The sequence below is a fragment of the Carcharhinus amblyrhynchos genome, chromosome 7, assembly GCF_965287045.1.
Source record: "Carcharhinus amblyrhynchos chromosome 7, sCarAmb.v2.hapA, whole genome shotgun sequence".
NCBI lineage: Eukaryota > Metazoa > Chordata > Chondrichthyes > Carcharhiniformes > Carcharhinidae > Carcharhinus > Carcharhinus amblyrhynchos.
Window position 1 is genome coordinate 118,693,681 of NC_137330.1, and position 22,769 is coordinate 118,716,449.

General features: G+C 48.8%; 1 protein-coding gene across 1 annotated transcript in view; it reads right to left on the reverse strand.

Moving 5' to 3' along the window:
- The window catches only part of LOC145345237 (mechanosensitive cation channel TMEM63B-like), an 87,731-nt gene that overhangs the window by 36,438 nt on the left and 28,524 nt on the right, over positions 1 to 22,769 (reverse strand). Inside the window, 6 exon segments of the mRNA XM_080193020.1 lie at positions 2,596 to 2,666; positions 9,179 to 9,287; positions 12,285 to 12,336; positions 17,361 to 17,503; positions 20,663 to 20,700; positions 22,269 to 22,347. Coding sequence (XP_080049146.1) covers positions 2,596 to 2,666; positions 9,179 to 9,287; positions 12,285 to 12,336; positions 17,361 to 17,503; positions 20,663 to 20,700; positions 22,269 to 22,347 — 492 coding nt within the window.

Here is a 22,769-nt window from a genome sequence, read left to right on the forward strand (position 1 = left end):
GCAGAGAAATTACTGTGAAAATCCCCTAGGTGTCCAGGTAACCTATCCTAGTCCCCTCATACTGACCCTGCAGTTAAGAAAACCCACCAATTTTCTCAGGAGGCTAAGGAAATTTGGCATGTCCGCTACACCTCTCACCAACTTTTACAGATGCACCATAGAAAGCATTCTTTCTGCTTGTATCACAGCTTGGTATGGCTCCTGCTCTGCCCAAGATCACAAGGAACTACAAAGGGTCATGAGAGAAGCCCAATCCAACACTCAAACCAGCCTCCCATCCATTGACTCTGTCTACACTTCCCACTGCCTCGGAAAAGCAGCCAGCATAATTAAGGACCCCAGGACACACTCTCTTCCACCTTCTTCCTTCAGGAAAAAGATACAAAAATCTGAGGTCACGTACCAACTGACTCAAAAACAAGTTTTTCCCTGCTGCCATCAGACTTCTGAATGGACCTACCTCGCGTTAAGTTGATCTTTCTCTACCCTAGCTATGACTGTAACATTACATTCTGCACTCTCTCCTCTCCTTCTCTATGAATGGTATGCTTTGACTATATAGCACCCAAGAAACAATACAGATTCACTGTATCCCAATAATAAATAAAATAAAATCAAATTCAACAGCCTCAGACACAGTCCCTGTGATTTATCCATTTTAGAAGATATCAGTCCCTCCAGTATTTCCTCCCTCACGATGCTCATTATATCTAATAATTCACACGCCTCCTCTTTAACTAGAATATCTGAATCATCCCTCTCCTTAGTGAAGACAGAGATAAAGTACTCATTAGAACCCTGCCCATATATTCTGAGTAAAAAGTCTGACAACACCAGGTTTAAGTCCAACCGATTTATTTGATAGTAAACTCACTAGCTTTCGGGGTTAGTCAAATGCATCAGTTGGACTTAAACCTGGTGTTGTCAGACTTTTTACTGTGTTTACCCCAGTCCAACGCCGGCACATCCACATCATATATTCTGAATCAACCCACTAGTTACAGTAGGGCTGAGAGGCCCCTACTTTTTCCTTAGTTATTCTCATGCTCTTAACATACTGGTAAAATATCTTAGTTTTTTTTATTTTGCCTGCCAATATTTTTTTGTACTCTCTCTTTGAACAAAGAACAGGATAGATCACAGGAACTGGCTCTTTGGTCCACTAAGCCTGTGCCAATGATGAAACCTGCCTAAACTAAAACCGTACGTACTTACGGAGTCCCTATCCTTCCATTCCCATCCTATTCCTGCATTTGTCTAGATGCCTCTTACATGCCGCGATCATACCTGTTCCCACAACCTCCCTGGGTAGGGTGTCCCAGACATTTACCAGCCTCTGTGTAAAAAAACTTGCCTCTAAACGCACCTTAAACCTATGTCCCCTAGTACTTGACTTTTCTATCCTAGGAAGAAGCATCGACTATCCACTCTGTCCATCATCTTGTAGACGCTACCAGGTTACCCCTCAGGTCATTCCAGTGAGAACAAAGCAAGTTTCTCCAACCTCTCCTCAGAGCTAATACCCTCCAGACCAGGCAACATCCTGGTAAACCTCTTCTGTACCCTCTCCAAAGCATCCACATCTTTCTGGTAATGTGGCGACCAGAATTGTACACAATATTCCTGCTTTCCTTATTCCCATTTTTATTTCACCCTGTATTTTCTATACCCCCATGATGTGGGAGATGACCTGGTGTTGTCAGACTTCTTACTTTCTATACCCCTCCAGGCTTTCGACAATATTAAGTCTATTGTGAGCATCAAACAGTGCCACGGAGTGTGTTGTATACAGAGTCAAGCTCCCTCTAGGTGTTCCAACTCTCTTGAGTTTAACTAATTAAACTAAACTAAACTAAACCATGCAAACTGAGGGGTAAACTAAAAGGGACAGCCCCTTGAAGGGGAACTGCCCAAAAGCAAATCACAAATGAAGCTTAAAAACATTAAACAAAAGGTGATTAGAGGGATCAATAACTTGCCCCAGTCCCTGCGGTGCTCAGTGAGCATGGAAAGTCTCAACGGTGCCCACGGGCACTGCGTGCTCCCTCTCCAGGGATACCCAGCCCCAAATGTAGAGGGGCACACAGTGAGTGATCCCCTCGGTCACCCACTGCCTCAACCTATTAATGGCAGCCAGGAGCAGGTTCACAAGGGGTTCCTTCCCCACCCCCCTGAACACCAGGTTCCTGTAGTCGCGTGATGTGGAAGTGTAAACAAAACTGTAACAAAAGGTTTCATAAGAAACTGAAAAGTGACCTCCAGATGTTCCAAACAGTCCCAGAATAGGCACAGCGCAGATTAGATGCTGATTAAGTTTCCCCTTCACACTTTCCAATCCAACACTCTCAGGGCGGGTTCAGCACAAGTTAGATGCAGAGTTAAAAGTTAGCTTTACGCTGTCCCAGGACAGCACAGGTTTGATGCAGAATACAGCTCCGTCTACACTGGCCCTCCAATAATGTACCTTCACCTTGCTTGTTGCTCACCCTCCTTTAATGCACAGGTCCAGCTCTCACAGGTTTACAGCTTGCTGTACAGGCCTGCATTACAGAGCTGGCCACAGTTCAGTAAGACCAAGAAGCACAGGTTACCTACCTGAGGTGACAGGCTATAATCTCCTCACTGGCTTCCTTCGGTATCCTGCTTATAAATAAAGTGCGCTTCACCTGCAAGGACAAAGGCTGATTTAAACAGATATCCGGATTTAAACATTTATACTTTTCACTAATCATTACTCTGAGTTTATTGTTTGAGTTGTGCCAATTTTCCACTTGTCTCCTCTCTGCTCTCATCTCAGCTGGAGTTAGCCACAGTAATGTTATCCAGGGAGGGCCATTGTCCTGCCTGGAGTAGCTTTTCCCACCTCTAGGCCAATCCTGAGAATGGATGCTAAAGGAGCAAGCTTTACACAGGGAAACATCAGCTCAAGTTTATGTACTAATGTCACAAGAAGGTTTACATTAACACTGCAATGAAGTTACTGCAAAAATCCCCTAGTCACCACTCTCTGGCACCTGTTCGGATACACTGAGGGGGAATTTAGCAATGTACCCCTAACCAGCACGTCTTTGTGGGGAGGAAACCGGAGCACCCGGAGGCAACCCACACAGACACGGGGAGAATGTGCAGATTCCACACAGACACAGTGACCCAAGCCGGGAATCGAACCCATGTCACTGATGCTGTGAGGCAGCAGAGCTAACCACTGTGCCACCAGACCAGACCCTTCACTCCAACTACTTTATCCGTCAGCCACATATACCCACACAGACACACACTCACACACAGACACACACAAACACTCACACACAAGACACATGCAGACACACTCAAACACTCACACACACACAGACACACTCAAACACACACACAGACACAGACACACTCAAACACTCACACACACACAGACACACTCAAACACTCACACACACACAGACACACTCAAACACACACACAGACACAGACACACTCAAACACTCACACACACACAGACACACTCAAACACTGACACACTCAAACACTCACACACACACAGACACACTCAAACACTCACACACAGACACACTCAAACACACACAGACACACTCAAACACTCACACACAGACACAGACACACACAGACACACTCAAACACTCACACACAGACACAATCAAACACACACACAGACACACTCAAACACACACACAGACACACTCAAACACTCACACACAGACACAGACACACACAGACACACTCAAACACACACACAGACACACTCAAACACACACACAGACACACTCAAACACTCATACACACACACACACAGACACACTCAAACACTCACACACACACACACACAGACACACTCAAACACTCACACACACACTCACTCACACACAGACACACTCAAACACTCACACACAGACACAGACACACTCAAACACACACACAGACACACTCAAACACTCACACACACACACAGACACACTCAAACACTCACACACAGACACACTCAAACACTCACACACAGACACACTCAAACACTCACACACAGACACACTCAAACACTCACACACAGACACACTCAAACACTCACACACAGACACACTCAAACACTCACACACAGACACACACAGACACACTCAAACACTCACACACAGACACACTCAAACACTCACACACACACACTCAAACACTCACACACACACACACACAGACACACTCAAACACTCACACACAGACACAGACACACACAGACACACTCAAACACACACACACAGACACAGACACACTCAAACACTCACACACAGACACAGACACACTCAAACACTCACACACAGACAGACACACTCACACACACACACAGATAGGTGACATGGTGGAATACTGGTTGGCACTGCTGCCTCACAGCAAAGGTTCAATTACCAGCTTGGGTCACTGTGTAGAGTCTGCACAGCCTCCCTGTGTCTGCGTGGGTTTCCTCCGGGTGCTCCAGTTTCCTCCCACATTCTGAAAGACGAGCTGGTTAGGTGCATTGACCTGAACAGGCGCTGGAGTGTGACAACTAGGGGAATTTCACAGTAACTTCATTGCAGTGTTAATGTAAGCCTTATTTGTGACACTAATAAATAATTAAAAAAGAGACACACACAGATAGACACACACACACACGGATAGATACACACACACACACACACACACACGTACACAGCATTCTTTTCTCCTGCTCCATCATCACCAGCGAGGTGATGAATGGGGAAGTGGCTTGTATGCAATGGTGAGCTCTCTGGAACTGGAGTGATAGAATTATCACCCTGATGGGGAAGCTGCTATCAGCCACTAAAGTGACCTGGAGCTGTCTGCATCTTGGGGGTGATACTCCCAGCCCACTGCACTCCTACCGAGGCCATTTAGCAGGCTTCCCACTGGGTGCCATGGCCTCAGGGGGTCTCTGCGTTCCATATTTCCACTGCCCTCAGCTCCGTGATAGCTACAGAACCAGCGAGGTGGGTGTATCCCACTCCGGGATAGCTACAGAACCAGCGAGGGGGGTGTATCCCACTCCAGTATAACTACAGACCCAGCGAGGTGGGTGTATCCCACTCCGGGATAGCTACAGAACCAGCGAGGGGGGTGTATCCCACTCCGGGATAACTACAGAACCAGCGAGGTGGGTGTATCCCACTCCGGGATAACTACAGAACCAGCGAGGTGGGTGTATCCCACTCCAGTATAACTACAGACCCAGCGAGGTGGGTGTATCCCACTCCAGTATAACTACAGACCCAGCGAGGTGGGTGTATCCCACTCCAGTATAACTACAGACCCAGCGAGGGGGGTGTATCCCACTCCGGGATATCTACAGAACCAGCGAGGTGGGTGTATCCCACTCCAGTATAACTACAGACCCAGCGAGGTGGGTGTATCCCACTCCGGGATAACTACAGAACCAGCGAGGGGGGTGTATCCCACTCCGGGATAACTACAGAACCAGCGAGGTGGGTGTATCCCACTCCAGTATAACTACAGACCCAGCGAGGTGGGTGTATCCCACTCCGGGATAGCTACAGAACCAGCGAGGTGGGCGTATCCCACTCCGGGATATCTACAGAACCAGCGAGGTGGGTGTATCCCACTCCGGGATATCTACAGAACCAGCGAGGTGGGTGTATCCCACTCCAGTATATCTACAGAACCAGCGAGGTGGGTGTATCCCACTCCGGGATATCTACAGAACCAGCGAGGTGGGTGTATCCCACTCCGGGATATCTACAGAACCAGCGAGGTGGGTGTATCCCACTCCGGGATATCTACAGAACCAGCGAGGTGGGTGTATCCCACTCCAGGATAACTACAGAACCAGCGAGGTGGGTGTATCCCACTCCGGGATATCTACAGAACCAGCGAGGTGGGTGTATCCCACTCCGGGATAACTACAGAACCAGCGAGGTGGGTGTATCCCACTCCAGGATATCTACAGAACCAGCGAGGTGGGTGTATCCCACTCCGGGATAACTACAGAACCAGCGAGGGGGGTGTATCCCACTCCGGGATAACTACAGAACCAGCGAGGGGGGTGTATCCCACTCCGGGATAACTACAGAACCAGCGAGGTGGGTGTATCCCACTCCGGGATAACTACAGAACCAGCGAGGTGGGTGTATCCCACTCCGGGATAACTACAGAACCAGCGAGGGGGGTGTATCCCACTCCGGGATAACTACAGAACCAGCGAGGTGGGTGTATCCCACTCCGGGATAACTACAGAACCAGCGAGGTGGGTGTATCCCACTCCGGGATAACTACAGAACCAGCGAGGTGGGTGTATCCCACTCCGGGATAACTACAGAACCAGCGAGGTGGGTGTATCCCACTCCGGGATAACTACAGAACCAGCGAGGTGGGTGTATCCCACTCCGGGATAACTACAGAACCAGCGAGGGGGGTGTATCCCACTCCAGGATAACTACAGAACCAGCGAGGTGGGTGTATCCCACTCCAGTATAACTACAGAACCAGCGAGGTGGGTGTATCCCACTCCAGTATAACTACAGAACCAGCGAGGTGGGTGTATCCCACTCCGGGATATCTACAGAACCAGCGAGGTGGGTGTATCCCACTCCGGGATATCTACAGAACCAGCGAGGTGGGTGTATCCCACTCCGGGATATCTACAGAACCAGCGAGGTGGGTGTATCCCACTCCGGGATATCTACAGAACCAGCGAGGTGGGTGTATCCCACTCCGGGATATCTACAGAACCAGCGAGGTGGGTGTATCCCACTCCGGGATATCTACAGAACCAGCGAGGTGGGTGTATCCCACTCCGGGATATCTACAGAACCAGCGAGGTGGGTGTATCCCACTCCGGGATATCTACAGAACCAGCGAGGTGGGTGTATCCCACTCCGGGATATCTACAGAACCAGCGAGGTGGGCGTATCCCACTCCGGGATATCTACAGAACCAGCGAGGTGGGCGTATCCCACTCCGGGATAACTACAGAACCAGCGAGGTGGGCGTATCCCACTCCGGGATATCTACAGAACCAGCGAGGTGGGTGTATCCCACTCCAGGATATCTACAGAACCAGCGAGGTGGGTGTATCCCACTCCAGGATAACTACAGAACCAGCGAGGTGGGTGTATCCCACTCCAGGATAACTACAGAACCAGCGAGGTGGGTGTATCCCACTCCGGTATAACTACAGAACCAGCGAGGTGGGTGTATCCCACTCCGGGATAACTACAGAACCAGCGAGGTGGGTGTATCCCACTCCGGGATATCTACAGAACCAGCGAGGTGGGTGTATCCCACTCCGGGATAACTACAGAACCAGCGAGGTGGGTGTATCCCACTCCGGGATATCTACAGAACCAGCGAGGTGGGTGTATCCCACTCCGGGATAACTACAGAACCAGCGAGGTGGGTGTATCCCACTCCGGGATAACTACAGAACCAGCGAGGTGGGTGTATCCCACTCCGGGATAGCTACAGAACCAGCGAGGTGGGTGTATCCCACTCCAGGATAACTACAGAACCAGCGAGGTGGGCGTATCCCACTCCAGGATATCTACAGAACCAGCGAGGTGGGCGTATCCCACTCCAGGATATCTACAGAACCAGCGAGGTGGGTGTATCCCACTCCAGGATATCTACAGAACCAGCGAGGTGGGTGTATCCCACTCCAGGATAACTACAGAACCAGCGAGGTGGGTGTATCCCACTCCAGGATAACTACCGAACCAGCGAGGTGGGTGTATCCCACTCCAGGATATCTACAGAACCAGCGAGGTGGGTGTATCCCACTCCAGGATATCAAGAAAGCAGGTAGTGATGAATGGGGATGCTTGGATGCAATGGTGAGCTCTCTGGAACTGGAGAAAAGTGGGTGCCAGTCACTTTTAGAATTGTACACACTGGCTATTTACAGGAATGACCCATATCTCTGTGACCTATTGGAGATCCACTACCTGGATGAACAGCTCAAGTCTATCACGCTAACAGGAGTCCATGTAACCAACCGGTGGAGATTGGGCTCCTAAAAATGCAATGGCTGACCTTGGGTAAAGACAGCAGTTGAATGCCCGAACTGAGCCTCCTTGCTGCCTGCAGCACTCGGCATGTTCACCTTCTGCTTGTAGCCTTTCCAGTTTCCACACCAGCCAGTTATATAATTGGTTTTGCCACCAGAAACCTGAATGCCAAATTCCCCCTTCTGACTTGCAGCAGGGTGGACAAGGTTAGAGAATCCTGCCCAGGATATCTTATACAGCCAACACTGGCAGTCCACAGGGTGGCACAGTGGTTAGCGCCCGGGTTCAACTACTACCTCGGGTCACTGTTTGTGTGGACTCTCCCCCCAGTGTCTGCGCAGGTTTCCTCCAGGTGCTCCGGTTTTCTCCCACAGTCCAAAAATGTGTAGGTTAGGTGAATTGGCCGTGCTAAATTGCCCCTTAGTATCCAAAGATGTGTAGGTCAGGGGAATTAGCAGGGTACATGTATGGGGTTACAGGGATGCTCTTTCGGCAAGTCATAGAACCCCTACAGGACAGAAGGAGACCATTCGGCCCATCGAACCTGCAACAACAGCAATCCCACCCAGGCCCTATCCCCATTACCACACATACTTGGGCATACTTGTAACAAATTGTCCCTAAATTAGTCTTCCCTCCATCTTCTCCAATAGGTGTAGACAAAGATCATGGGTAGAGGAGGGCACTCATAATGTTAAAATGGCGGCGTGGGCTCGTTGGGCCGAAGGGCCTGTTTCCCGTGCTGTGTTGTTCATTGTTCTTTGTTCTATACTTACCCAGCTAATCCCCCTAATAGAAAGGGGCAATTTAGCATGGCCAATTAACCCAACCTGCATATCTTCAGACTGTGGGAGGAAACTGGAGCACCCAGAGGAAACCCAGGCAGACACTGGGAGAACGTGCAAACTCCAAACAGACAGTGACCCAAGCGAATCGAACCCGGGTCCCTGGCTCTGTGAGGCCTCAGTGCTAACCACTGTGCCACCGTGCTCCCAGTGAGGACTTGCTTGGCCGAATGGCCTCCTGTACTGCAAAGATTCTGTGGCTCTATGAGACCACACAGTTCTGAGTCTGGTCAAAGATTTTGAGCATTTAAAACATCAGAGACAGGCCCTTGGGAGGATGAGGGGCTGAAAGCGATGGAGTTGAAAACATGAACTTACCACATCATCCTCACTGTAGTGTATACTGGAGATGTGGTGCCTCAGAACTAGGATGGTGAGGAGAAGATAGATCACTCCAAAAATAGTGTGAACCCACAGTAAGTTATTGCTGCAACACAAAAAAGAATTCACACCATTGAAATCATCACATTTCAGACACACGGTCATTTCTAGGTGCAAAAATTAGACTGATCCACATCAGATCTGACACCAGGCCAAGGGCTTACACATGGGAACTGGCAGCAGGTCTGGGATCTATACATGGTTGGCCAGGCAGAAGCTTAAGGCCTATACTTAGAACTGGCAGCCGGACTAGGATCTATACACGGCAGGGCTGGCAGAAGCCTTAGGCCTATACACGGCAGGGCTGGCAGAAGCCTTAGGCCTATCCATGACAGGCCTGGCAGAAGCCTAGGGCCTATCCTAGGTCCTTGTGCATGAGTCGCAAAAACCCAGCTTGCAGGTGCAGCAGGTGGTCAGGAAGGCGAATGGGATGCTGGCCTTCATAGCGAGGGGGATTGAATATAAAAGTAGGGAGGTCTTGCTGCAGCTGTATAGGGCATTGGTGAGGCCGCAGCTGGAGTACTGTGTGCAGTTTTGGGCGCCGCACCTGCGCAAGGATATTTTGGCCCTGGAGGGAGTGCAGAGGAGGTTTACTAGGCTGATACCGGAGTTGAGGGGATTGAGCTATGAGGAGAGGCTGAATAAACTAGGCTTGTACTCGTTAGAGTTTAGAAGAATGAGGGGAGATCTCATTGAGACGTATAAGATGATGAATGGGATGGATAGGATAGAGGTGGAGAGACTCTTCCCGCTCAAAAAAGACAGTAGGACTAGGGGGCACAGCCTCAAGATAAAGGGGAGGCGGTTTAGAACGGAGTTGAGGAGGAACTTCTTCACTCAAAGGGTGGTGAATCTCTGGAATTCTCTGCCCGTTGAAGTGGTGGAGGCTGCCTCGCTAAATATTTTTAAGAAGCGGGTTGATGGGTTTTTGATAAGAGAGGGGATTAAGGGTTATGGGGAGAGGGCCGGAAAGTGGAACTGAGCCACAACAGTCTTATTGAATGGCGGGGCAGGCTCGAAGGGCTAGATGGCCTACTCCTGCTCCTATTTCTTATGTTCTTATGTTCTTATGTTCTTATCCATGGCAGGCCTGGCAGAAGGCCTTGGGCCTATCCATGGCAGGCCTGGCAGAAGGCCTTGGGCCTATACACAGCAGGCCTGGCAGAAGCCTAGGGCCTATACACAGCAGGCCTGGCAGAAGCCTAGGGCCAATACACGGCAGGCCTGGCAGAAGCCTAGGGCCTATACACGGCAGGCCTGGCAGAAGCCTAGGGCCTACACATGGCAGGCCTGGCAGAAGCCTAAGGCATATCCATGGCAGGCTTGGCAGAAGCCTAAGGCATATCCATGGCAGGCTTGGCAGAACCCTACAGCCTATACATGGCAGGCCTGGCAGAAGCCTAGGGCCTACACATGGCAGATCTGGTGGAACTCTAGGGCCTATATTTGGAATTGGCAGCAGGACTAGGATCTATACAGGGCTGGCAAGAGGCTTACAGCCTATACATGGCAGAATTGACAATATCAAGATCTGTAAATCTTTGTTGTGATAAACACTGGGGAGCTTGTAAATCTTTATTAAAATCCTTTCTTTGCTGAAGGTGCAGGCAATTTCCACCAGGTGGCAGCAGACAGTGATTAGCAGCAGGAAACTGAACCAGTTTGCGTTTGGTAATCCGAGACTAACAAACCCAGAGGTCATGTCTTCATATCACATATCAGCATATTGAGAAACTGAATTCAGAAGTACGGGCTAGACCAGACAATGGCCTTAATATCAAATGAATTTTTCATTCATTTGTGGGACATGGGTGTCGTGGATTGGCCAGCATTTATTGATGTGGAGATGCCAGCATCGGACTGGGGTAAACACAGTAATAAGTCTCACAACAACAGGTTAAAGTCCAACAGGTTTATTTGGTAGCATTTATTGCCCGTCCCTAGTTGCCTGAGGACAGTTAAGAGTCAACCACATTGCTGTGGCTCTGGAGTCACGTGTAGGCCAGATTGGGTAAGGACAGTAAATTTCCTTCCCTAAAGGACATTAGTGAACCAGAGGGGTTTTTCCGACAACCGACAATGGTTTTGTAGGCCATCAGTAGATTCTTAATTCCAGATATTTTTTGATTGAATTCAAATTCCACCATCTGTCGTGGTGGGATTCGAACCCGGGTCCCCAGAGTATTAGCAGAATTTCTGGATTGATAGTCTAGCGATAATACCTCCCCTGCCTCCCCTATGACTCCAGATTTTAAGTATTAGCTTTTAATGCACTCTGGTCATCCAGAGAAAGGTAATAAAGATACTGCTTTTCCATTGCCATCCATGTCTCAGGACACACATTGAAAGAGGGGATGATGAACTATTGTCTAGACACAAAGGCTGGAAACCTACCACCTCCAGGGCGGGCGAGGTTCCCAAAACGGAGATCTCCACTGTCCTCGGGTGGGATTTTACAATCTCGCCCGAGCGAGATTAGATCTTTAGTCTGTGTGGACTAAGTTGATCTCAGCAGGTTTCAGGGAGGGGAGGGAGATTAGTTTTTTTCCCCATTGTAATTATAAACAGACTCAGTACACAAGATGAGAGAGGTCATTCGGCTCATCTTAGTTCAAGCATCCAGGATGTCCCTCTCATTCACCATTCAATTGATCAATAAACAATTCCAAGGCTTCTGCTCCCAATATTCCATCAGGCAGTATATGTTCGATCTTGATCACTCCGTGTTGGAAAAGGCACTTCTGAACATCAGTCCTAAATTTGCCCTTAACTATTTATAACCAAAGTCCCCGTGCCCTGGTCTCTGATCTTCCAGAATTACCCATCCACTTATCCACTTTGATAAGATCACTTGTGCTTAGATCTTCCCGATGGATTTGGCGACAGCACTTCCCTTCATAGTGGAATAGCCTATGAACAGTCAGTGTCAGAGTTCACAGGTAAAAAATGACCTCCACCACCCACTGAATGTAAAGGCAATAGGCCTAACTGATACCACCCAACACACACCATTATCCACGTTCAGTCCCAACTCCACACTTACTCAATCTTTACATTCCCAATTGTCGTTCTTCCAAAACTTTCAGGATTTCGATCTGTGGGTTGAAGAAAATAAGCATTTTTTTTTAACAGCGTTCCGTCACATCTCAGACACATACAATGGATTGTAGTGAACACCATTAACTAGACCGACACCAATCATTACTATCGTTATCCTGCACAAACGCAAGGAGATGTTCACAGAAGAACCTGCAGTATGTTGATTCATTCGTGGGCATCGCTGGCCAGCGTTTATTACCCATGCCTAATTGCCCTCGAGAAGGTGCTGGTGAGCTGCCTTCTTGAATCTCTGCAGTCCATGTTCTGTGTGTTAACTCACAATGCCATTAGGGAGGGGATTCCAGGATTGTGACCCAGTGACTGAGAAGGAACAACTATATATTTCCAAGTCAGGATGGTGAGTGGCTTGGAGGGGGACTTGCAGGTGGTGGTATCCCAGGTCTCTGCTGCCCTTGTCCTTTTAGATGGAAGTGGTCATGGGTTTGGAAGGTGCTGTCTAAGGATCTTTGGTGAATTGCTGCAGTGCATCTTGTAGATAGAACACACTGCTGCTACTGAGCATGGGTGGTGGAGCGATTGAAGGTTTGTAGATGGGGTGCCAATCCAGTGAGCTGCTCTGTCCTGGGTGGTGTCGAGCTTCTTGAGCTGCTGTTGGAGCTGCAGCATCCAGACAAGTGGGGAGTTTTCCATCACACTCCTGACATGTAGGTGGTGGATAGGCTTTGGGGAGTCAGGAAGTGAGTTACTCGTCCCAGTATTCCTCTGACCTACTCTTGTAGCCACAGTAGCACTTTTCACAATCTCAGGATGTCCCAAAGCCCTTTGCAGCCCATGAAGTACTTTTAATCCATAGAATCATAGACCCTACAGTGCAGAAAGAGGCCCTTCGGCCCATCGAGTCTGCAGCAAACACAATCCCACCCAGGTCCTACCCCCATATCCCTACATATTATACCCACTAATCCCTCTAACCTACACATCCCTGGACACTAAGGGGCAATTTTAGCATGGCCAATCAACCTAACCCGCACATCTTTGGACTGTGGGGGGAAACCAGAGCACCCAGAGGAAACCCGCACAGACACGGGGAGAATGTGCAAACTCCACACAGACAGTGACCCCAGCCGGGAATCGAACCTGGGACCCAGGAGCTTTGAAGCCGCAGTGCTAACCACTGTGCTACCATGCCGTCCCATTCATTCATGGGGAGTGGGCATCACTGGTAAGACCAGTCTCTGTTGCTCATCCCCAGTTGTCCCTGGGAAGGTGGGGTGGTGGGCTATCTTGAGTGAGCAGCTTGCGAGGCCTTTTCAGGGACAGTTAAGAGTCAGCCCCCATAGCCGAGTCACACATAGGCCACACAGATTTCACTGAATTATCAAAGAATCGTAGAATCCCTACAGTGCAGAAGGAGGCCATTCAGCCCATCGAGTCTGCGCCAACCACAATCCCACCCAGGCCCTATCCACACAACTCCTTGCATTTACCCTAGCTAATTCCCCCTGATACTAAGGGGCAATTTACCATGGCCAATCCACCTAACTCGCACATCTTTGGATGGTGGGAAGAAACCGGAGCACCCGGAGGAAACCCACGCAGACACAGGGAGAATGTGCAAACTCCATACAGACAGTGACTCTTCCTTCCTTACAGCACATTCTGAAGCAGATGGGTTAGTTTCACAGTCACCATTATTAACACTAGCTTTTTATTCCAGATTTACTGGGCAGGACGATGGCACAGCAGTTAGAACTGCTGCCCCACAGCACCAGCGAACGTGGGTTCGATTCCAGCCTGGAGGTTAGCCATATTAAGTTGCCCCTAGTGTTTAGTTACCTGTAGTGGGTGTTCCAGGTTGTGGAGATGGGGTAGGGGGATGGAATGTTCCACTCAGGGGTGGTGCAAACTTGATGGGCCGAATGGCCTCCTTCTGCACTATAGGGATTCAGTGATTTAACCATTACAGTAATTCAATTTCAGTTCCTGAAATGGGATCGGAATTCATTCCTCAGAATCATGAGTTCCCCCAGGCCTCTGGATTATCCGTGCAGTAACAATGCCGATACTACCGTAACTCTTCTCAAAGCTCTTTTTGGCAGTGCACTCACCATGATAGTGGAAGGAAAGGTGACAAACTGATAACAACAAGATTATCTGTTACTAAGAGTTGGTAGAGGTACAAATATTGACCAGGACAACTCTCTCGATCTTCTCTGAATTGGATCTTTTGCAGTCGCCTCTGACAGGGTCTCAGTTTGTCTCGGATAAATGAAAGTTGCTGGAATTTTACCACCACACCCACCCTGGAAGGGTGTAATAAATTGTCCCTAAATGAGTTTCCCTCAATGTGGAGTGCCATAAGCATAGATAAGGGTCAGGGCTGGAGGGGGGAACTGGTAATGTTAAAATGGCGGCGCGGGCTCGTTGGGCCGAAGGGCCTGTTTCCCGGGCTGTTTTTGTTCTTTGTTCTTTGACAGTGGGCACTCCTTCAGCGCTGAAGGGGACCTTTAGCCTGGATCAATTCCACACAAACTAAAAATCAAATCTAAAACCTTCCAGAATGGGAGTTTGAACACATGGAGTAGCTTGATCTTGGGATTGGACATAGCTCAGGACAACATTGAGGGCCGAAGGGCCTGTACTGTGCCGTAATGTTCTATGTTTTACATGACCTTCTGACACGAGGCAAGAGCATTACTGCTGCGTAAAACTGGCACTTATATGCTTAAAGCTGACAGGTTAGTGTGCTTAAAGGGGAACAAGTGGATGTACTGGTATTTGGGTTTCTAAAAGGCGTTGGATAAGGGACATCTTTCAGCATCCTACTAAATAAACAATACCAAATTAACTCAGCGGCATTTGATAAGGGACCACCTCAAAAGGCGACTACACAAGGTGAGGATTTGTTGTGTTGGCGATGATCTATTAGCTTGGATTAAGATTACCAAACTAATAAGGGAGGTGACGGCCTCCCTTCTTAGTTAGTGGCATTATTGCTAGGTTATTAATCCAGAAGCTCAGTTAATGTTCTCAGAACCTGGTTCGAATCCAAGATGCTGCAAAAATATCTCCCCTGAATAGGGGATCGAGAACATGGGGCGACTGTCCCAGAATAAAGAGCTGACCATCTGGGACTGAGATGAGGTGATCTTCACACAGATGGTGGTGAATCTTTGGAGTTCCCCACCCACAGGCAGTGTGAATGCTCAGTTGTTGAGTTTATTTAAGACAGACGTCAATATGTTTTGGGATATTAAAGAAATTAAGGGATATGGGGATCGGTGGAGTTGAGGTACAAAGTAAGTCATAATATTAATGAATGGATTAGCCTCAAAGGACCTGAACCAGCTCCTATTTCTTACGTTCCACATTCCTACCACTTTGTTTAGAGAAGCTTTCTCTAAATTCCCTATCAAACTTTATGAGAAACTATATTATACTTATAGAAACACAGAAAATAGGAGCAGGAGGAGGCCATTTGGCCCTTCGAGTCTGCTCCACCATTCATCACGATCATGGCCGATTGTCCAACTCAATAGCCTAGTCCTGCTTTCTCCCCATTACCTTTGATCCCATTTGCCCCAAGTGCTATATCCAGCCGCCTCCTGAATACATTCAATGTTTTGACATCAACTACTTCCTGTGGTAATGAATTCCACAGGCTCACCACTCTTTGGGTGAAGAAATATCTCCTCAGCTCCATCCTAAATGGTCTACCCCAAATCCTCAGACTGTGACCCCTGGTTCTGGACTCCCCCCACCATCGGGAATATCCTCCCTGCATCTACCCTGTCTAGTCCTGTTAGAATTTTATAAATCTCAATGAGATTCCCCCTCATTCGTCTGAACTCCAGCGAAAATAATATTACCCTAGTCAATCATAAGAACATAAGAAATAGGAGCAGGAGTAGGCCATCTAGCCCTTCGAGCCTGCCCCACCATTCAATAAGATCATGGCTGATCTGTTGTGGCTCAGTTCCACTTTCCCGCCCTCTCCCCATAACCCTTAATCCCCTCTCTTATCAAGAACCCATCAACCCGCTTCTTAAAAATATTTAGCGAGGTAGCCTCCACCACTTCAACGGGCAGAGAATTCCAGAGATTCACCACCCTTTGAGTGAAGAAGTTCCTCCTCAACTCCGTTCTAAACCGCCTCCCCTTTATCTTGAGGCTGTGCCCCCTAGTCCTACTGTCCTTTCTGAGCGGGAAGAGTCTCTCCACCTCTATCTTATCCATCCCATTCATCATCTTATACGTCTCAATGAGATCTCCCCTCATTCTTCTAAACTCTAACGAGTACAAGCCTAGTTTATTCAGCCTCTCCTCATAGCTCAATCCCCTCAACTCCGGTATCAGCCTAGTAAACCTCCTCTGCACTCCCTCCAAGGCCAAAATATCCTTGCGCAGGTGCGGCGCCCAAAACTGCACACAGTACTCCAGCTGCGGCCTCACCAATGCCCTATACAGCTGCAGCAAGACCTCCCTACTTTTATATTCAATCCCCCTCGCTATGAAGGCCAGCATCCCATTCGCCTTCCTGACCACCTGCTGCACCTGCAGGCTGGGTTTTTGCGACTCATGCACAAGGACCCCGAGGTCCCTCTGCACCGTCGCCTGCTGCAGTTTTTCGCCACGTAAGTAATAGTCCTTCCTACCATTCTTCCTACCAAAGTGGACCACCTCACACTTGCCAACATTAAATTCCATTTGCCATTTCCTGGCCCATTCGCCCAGCCTATCTAGATCCTTCTGCAGACTCTCCACACCCTCCGCACAATTTGCCTTTCCCCCAATCTCTCCTCATATATCAGTCCCACCATCCCCAGAGTCAGCCTGGTAAACCTTCACTGCTCTCCCTCGAGAGCAAGGACATCTTTTGGTTTTGCCCACAAATGGGAACGTCTCCTGTACACCTAGCCTATTGAATCCGTACACAAATTTGAAGACCTCTACCAGCTCACCTCTTCGTTCTCTCTTCCAGAGGAAAAGAGCCCCAAGCTGTTCAGTTGATAAAAGGGAGGGGTTTGGGAAGAGAATTTGCAGGTTAAACTTCACCTACCCAGCAAACTTCCGGACAGGTTTACGGGTAAGATGATGGCTACGGACATGACACTTATTATGACCAGGAAGAGGATGAGGTGGCGTTGGAAAGACAGGTAATGAATGGCATCATCTCCGCACTGCTCTTGTATCTCACTGTCCCTGTAGGAAACACATCAGAGTAAGTGAGAACATCCTAGTACAAATAAAGACAGACTTGTCTTTCCAAAGAACAAAGAACAACACAGCACGGGAAACAGGCCCTTCAGCCCAACGAGCCCACACCGCCATTTTAACATTGTGAGTGCCCTCTTCTCCCTATGACCTTTGTCTACGCCTATTGGACTCCACAATAAAGGAACCATAACCAGATTGAGGGACGTCTAATTTAGGGACAATTTGTTAACACCAATCAGCCGAAGAGCTGGGGTGTGGGAGGAAACCGGAGCACCCGGAGAAAACCCACGCGAGCACGGTGAGAATGCACAAACTCCCACAGACACCGGCCCAAATCCACGTATCTGCACAGCAGACAGTGATAGTCACTGAGCTGTCGTGTTGCCCGTCAGTTGGTCCAGTTTAAGAGTACACTAACAAGGTGAAGCACTAGGCAACTCTCGAAGCAACATCCAAGAGCAGCCCTCGCACGACCCACCGTGCCCAAAGCCCCTTATCATATCTCACGAAAGCCTCTCGCTCATCGAGTTACATGAGGTATGAGTCTTAGTTCAATGGAAGCTCTCTAGCCGCCTCTCCAGTTAATGCCGGGGGAACAAGAATGTGAAATCTCACACCTTAGAAAGCCAATGGTCTATGCATTGATTGCTCTTCCAGCTCCTGTGTACCCCAACTCCCCATCACCATCTTTAACGTTTAGTGTCACAGTCCCTCACTCAGGAATGTTCCACTTTTACTGCTCCACATCTCCCCTCTTTCACGAGGCTCCTCAGAGCTTAAGGCTCTGACCATGGCTTTGTCATGGTGCTAACCATCGTGTAATGGTCAGTGTACTTTATGTATTAATCATTTTTTTTTTATCAGGCTCACATTAACGCTGCAATGAAGCCACTGTGTTGGCATTGTTGAAAGGAGTGACATTCATTGCCTAGTTTCCCCTGAGACGATGATGAGAGATCTTCTCCTTGAGTGACTTCCAAGGGCAGGGGTCAACCACTTGGCACTGAGGCCGAGAGCTACATACAGGCCAGACTAGCAAAGGATGGCAGGTTTCCTTCGCTAACCAACATCAGTGAACCAACTGGATTGTTACCAACAAGCCTCATGGTCAATTTTACCAACACCAGATACAAGGGAGAGACTTTCACAGTCCCTTCTGCTTGACCATGATGCCACGGTGGCACAGTGGTTAGCACTGCTGCCTCACAGTGCCAGGAACTCGGGTTCGATTCCCGGCTTGGGTCACTGTCTGTGTGGAGTCTGCACATTCTCCCCGTGTCTGCGTGGGTTTCCTCCAAGTGCTCTGGTATCCTCCCACAATCTGAAAGCCATGCTGGTTAGGTGCATTGGCCATGTTAAATTCTCCCTCAGTGTACCTGAGCAGGCACCTGAGTGTGGCGACTAGGGGATTTTCACAGTAACTTCATTGCGGTGTGAACGTAAGTTAACTTGTGAGTAATAAATAAACTTTACGTTTCCTTCAGTTATGGTAACAAATCTCCATTTACCCCCTTCCTCCTTTCAATGTTACATTCTCGAGATTGTTTACAATTTACAAAGATGATTTAGAGTTGTGTGCCAAAATTCACAGATGACACTAAGATGAGTGGCAGAGCAAAGTGTGCAGAGGACGCTGAAAGTCTGCACAGGGATATAGATAGTGTAAGTGAGTGGCTGAGGGTCTGGCAGATGGAGCACAATGTTGGTAAATGTGAGGTCGTCCATTTTGGTAGGAATAACAGCAAAATGGACTATTATTTAAATGGTAAAAGATTGCAGCATGCTGCTGTGCAGAGGGACCTGGGTGTCCTTGTGCAGGAATCTCAAGGAGTTGGTTTGCTGGTGCAGCAGGTAATTAAGAAGGTAAATGGAATTTTGTCCTTCATTGCTCGAGGGATGGAGTTTAAAAACAGCAAGGTTATGTTGTAGTTGTATAAGGTGCTGGTGAGGCCACACCTGGAGTACTGTGTACAGTTTTGGTCTCCTTACTTGAGAAAGGATATACTGGCACTGGAGGGGGTGCAGAGGAGATTCACTAGGTTGATTCTGGAGTTGAGAGGGTTGGCTTATGAGGAGACACTGAGTAGACTGGGGCTATACTCAATGGAATTCAGAAGAATGAGGGGAGATCTTGTAGAAACATATAAAATTATGAAGGGGATCGATAAGATAGAAGCAGGGAAGTTGTTCCCACTGGCAGGTGAAAGTAGAACTAGGGGGAATGGCCTCAAAATAAGGGGGAGCAGATTTAGGACTGAGTTGAGGAGGAACTTCTTCACCCAAAGGGTTGTGAATCTGTGGAATTTCCTGCCCAGTGAAGCAGTTGAGGCTACCTTATTGAATGCTTTTAAGGCAAGGATAGATACATTTTTGAACAGTAAAGGAATTAAGAGTTATGGTGAGCGGGTGGGTAAGTGGAGCTGAGTCCACAAAAAGATCAGCCATGATCTTATTGAATGGCGGAGCAGGCTCGAGGGGCCAGATGGCCGATTCCTGCTCCTAGTCCTTATGTTCTTATCCCCAATATCTTCACCAAGAGCTGGACCTCCCGTAGACATCCACACTCCAGTTCTGAGGAATTACTCCAAAACTCTTCTACCTTCACCGGCGGCCATCCCCTGAAAGGGGAGCTTCCCAACTGGCTATGGTTTTCTAATCCCCACAATCCCCCCACCCACCACCGGTGTGCCCTCAGCAAAGTTTATGTGTTGTCTGGTGGTATTTACAGAATCACAGAATCCCTACAGTGCAGAAGGGGGCCATTCAGCCCATCAAGCCTGCACTGACAACAATCCCACCTTGGCCCTAATGCCCATAACACAACATACTTAGCCCGCTAATCCCTCTAACCTACACGTCCCAGGACACTAAGGGTCAATTTAGCACGGCCAATCAATCTAGCCCATACATCTTTGCAGCGTGGGAGGAAACCGGAGCACCCAGAGGAAACCCACGCAGACATGGGGAGGACGTGCAAACTCCACACAGGCAGTGACCCAAGGCCGGGAATCGAACCCAGGCCCCTGGCACTGTGAGGAAGGGACCTCAAGGCATCACCTAACAGCACCAGCACTTCTCCCTCCCCCCATTTCATCAGGGAATAAAGGCTTCATTCTAGAAATGATGGGAAGGACGGATACTCACTTCATTGTGAAGACGTTTGATACCCACGAGCAAAAGCCCTGCAAAGGAGAACGGAATGTGTCAGTGTCCATCGCAACGAGGTTCAGTCACTACAGCCCATCAGGGAGAGATCACTGCAACCTATTGTGACTTTCACCCCAACTCCCCGATGGTGAGATAGGCCTAGGAATAAACAGCTACCAGCCTTGGCTCAGTGGGTGGCACCCTCACCTGGTATCTCAGCCAGACGGCTACAGAGCTGAGCCTATTGTCTGGGCTGAGATTCCCAGCACCGATCTGAGGGGGTGCTGCACTCTCAGAGCTGAGGCCTCTGAGATGAAGCATTAACAATCTGTTCCCTCAGGTGAAAGAAACCCATGCCATTATTCTAAAGAAGAGCAGGGGAGTTCTTGCAAATCAATATTTATTCCTCAACCAACATGACAAAAACCGGATTATCTGGCCATTATATGATCGCTGTCTGTGGGAGCTTGCTGTGCTTAAATTGGCTGCCTTGTTTCCTACAACAGTACCTGAACTTCAAAAATATTGTGGCTGTGAAGAAAGCCCACCAACGCCTCTACTTTCTCAGCAGACTAAGGAAATTTGGCATGTCAGCTACGACTCTCATCGGCTTTTACAGATGCACCATAGAAAGCACCCTTTCTGGTTGTATCACAGCTTGGTATGGGCTCCTGCTCTGCCCAAGACCGCAAGAAACTGCAAAAGGTTGTGAATGTGGTCCAATCCATCACGCAGACCAGCCTCCCATCCATTGACTCTGTCTACACTTCCCATTGCCTTGGCAAAGCAGCCAGCATAATTAAGGATCCCACGCACCCCAGACAGTCTCTCTTCCACCTTCTTCCGTGGGAGAACTTCTCTCAGAGGGTGGCGAATCTCTGGAATTCTCTGCCCGTTGAAGTGGTGGAGGCTGCCTCGTTGAATATATTTAAGTCACGGGTAGATAGATTTCTGATCGATAAGGGAATTAAGGGTTATGGGGAGCAGGCAGGAAAGTGGAACTGATCCACTTCAGATCAGCCATGATCTTATTGAATGGCGGGGCAGGCTCGAAGGGCTAGATGGCCAACTCCTGCTCCTACTTCTTATGTTCTTATGGAGGAAAAAGATAAAGTCTGAGGACACATACCAACCAACTCAAGAACAGCTTCTTCCCTGCTGCTGTCAGACTTTTGAATGGACTTACCTTGCACTAAGTTGATCTTTCTCTACACCCTAGCTATGACTGTAACACTACATTCTGCACTCTCTCCTTTCCTTCTCTGTGAACAGGATGTTTTGTCTGTATAGTGTGCAAGAAACCATACTTTTCATTGTATGGTAATATATGTGACAGTAATAAATCAAATCAAAACCAACATCAACATTGGGCTGTTCTGGGAGGTACCCAAAGGAACTGTCCTCTTAAAAGGAACCAGCATTGTTAGAGAGGAAACAACCCAGCAAATATAATACACAATGACAGTACTTACACAGACAGTCCGAGTGATACCTGGTGGAAAGGGAGGGAGGGGAAATCATTCTGAGGATACTGGAGTGGTTTGGCTGGGGGTGGGTTGGCTCGGGGTGGGCGTGGGGAAGTAGTGAATACATTGCTACTCACAGTGTCTCTTATAGCTTGCTCAGTGGACGAGGAGAATGACGAGAGCCTTCGGTACCTTCCGGATGGGTCCAAAGAATCGCTGGAAAATACAATGGTTCACATTCCTGTCATGGGGGTCAGCTTTACATCATTTAACCCCACCATCACCACACTTCCCAACCCCTCACTCCTCTTCTGAAGGGCACAAACTTGTTCCTGAGGGCAGGATGGGGAAAGAGGCTCACAGGCCCCGCATCTCTTCCAACAGCAGAGCCAGCACCGGGACTGGAGGGCATTGCAGCTAAAAACAAAACACACACACACGGTGGCACAGGGGTTAGCACAGCTGCCTCACAGCGCCGGGGACCCACGGCTTGGGTCACTGTCTGTGCAGAGTCTGCATGTTCTCCCCATGTCTGCGTGGGTTTCCTCCGGGTTCTCCGGTTTCCTCCCACAGTCCGAAAGACGTGCTGGTTAGGTGCACTGGCCTTGCTAAATTCTCCCTCAGTGTACGCCGACTAC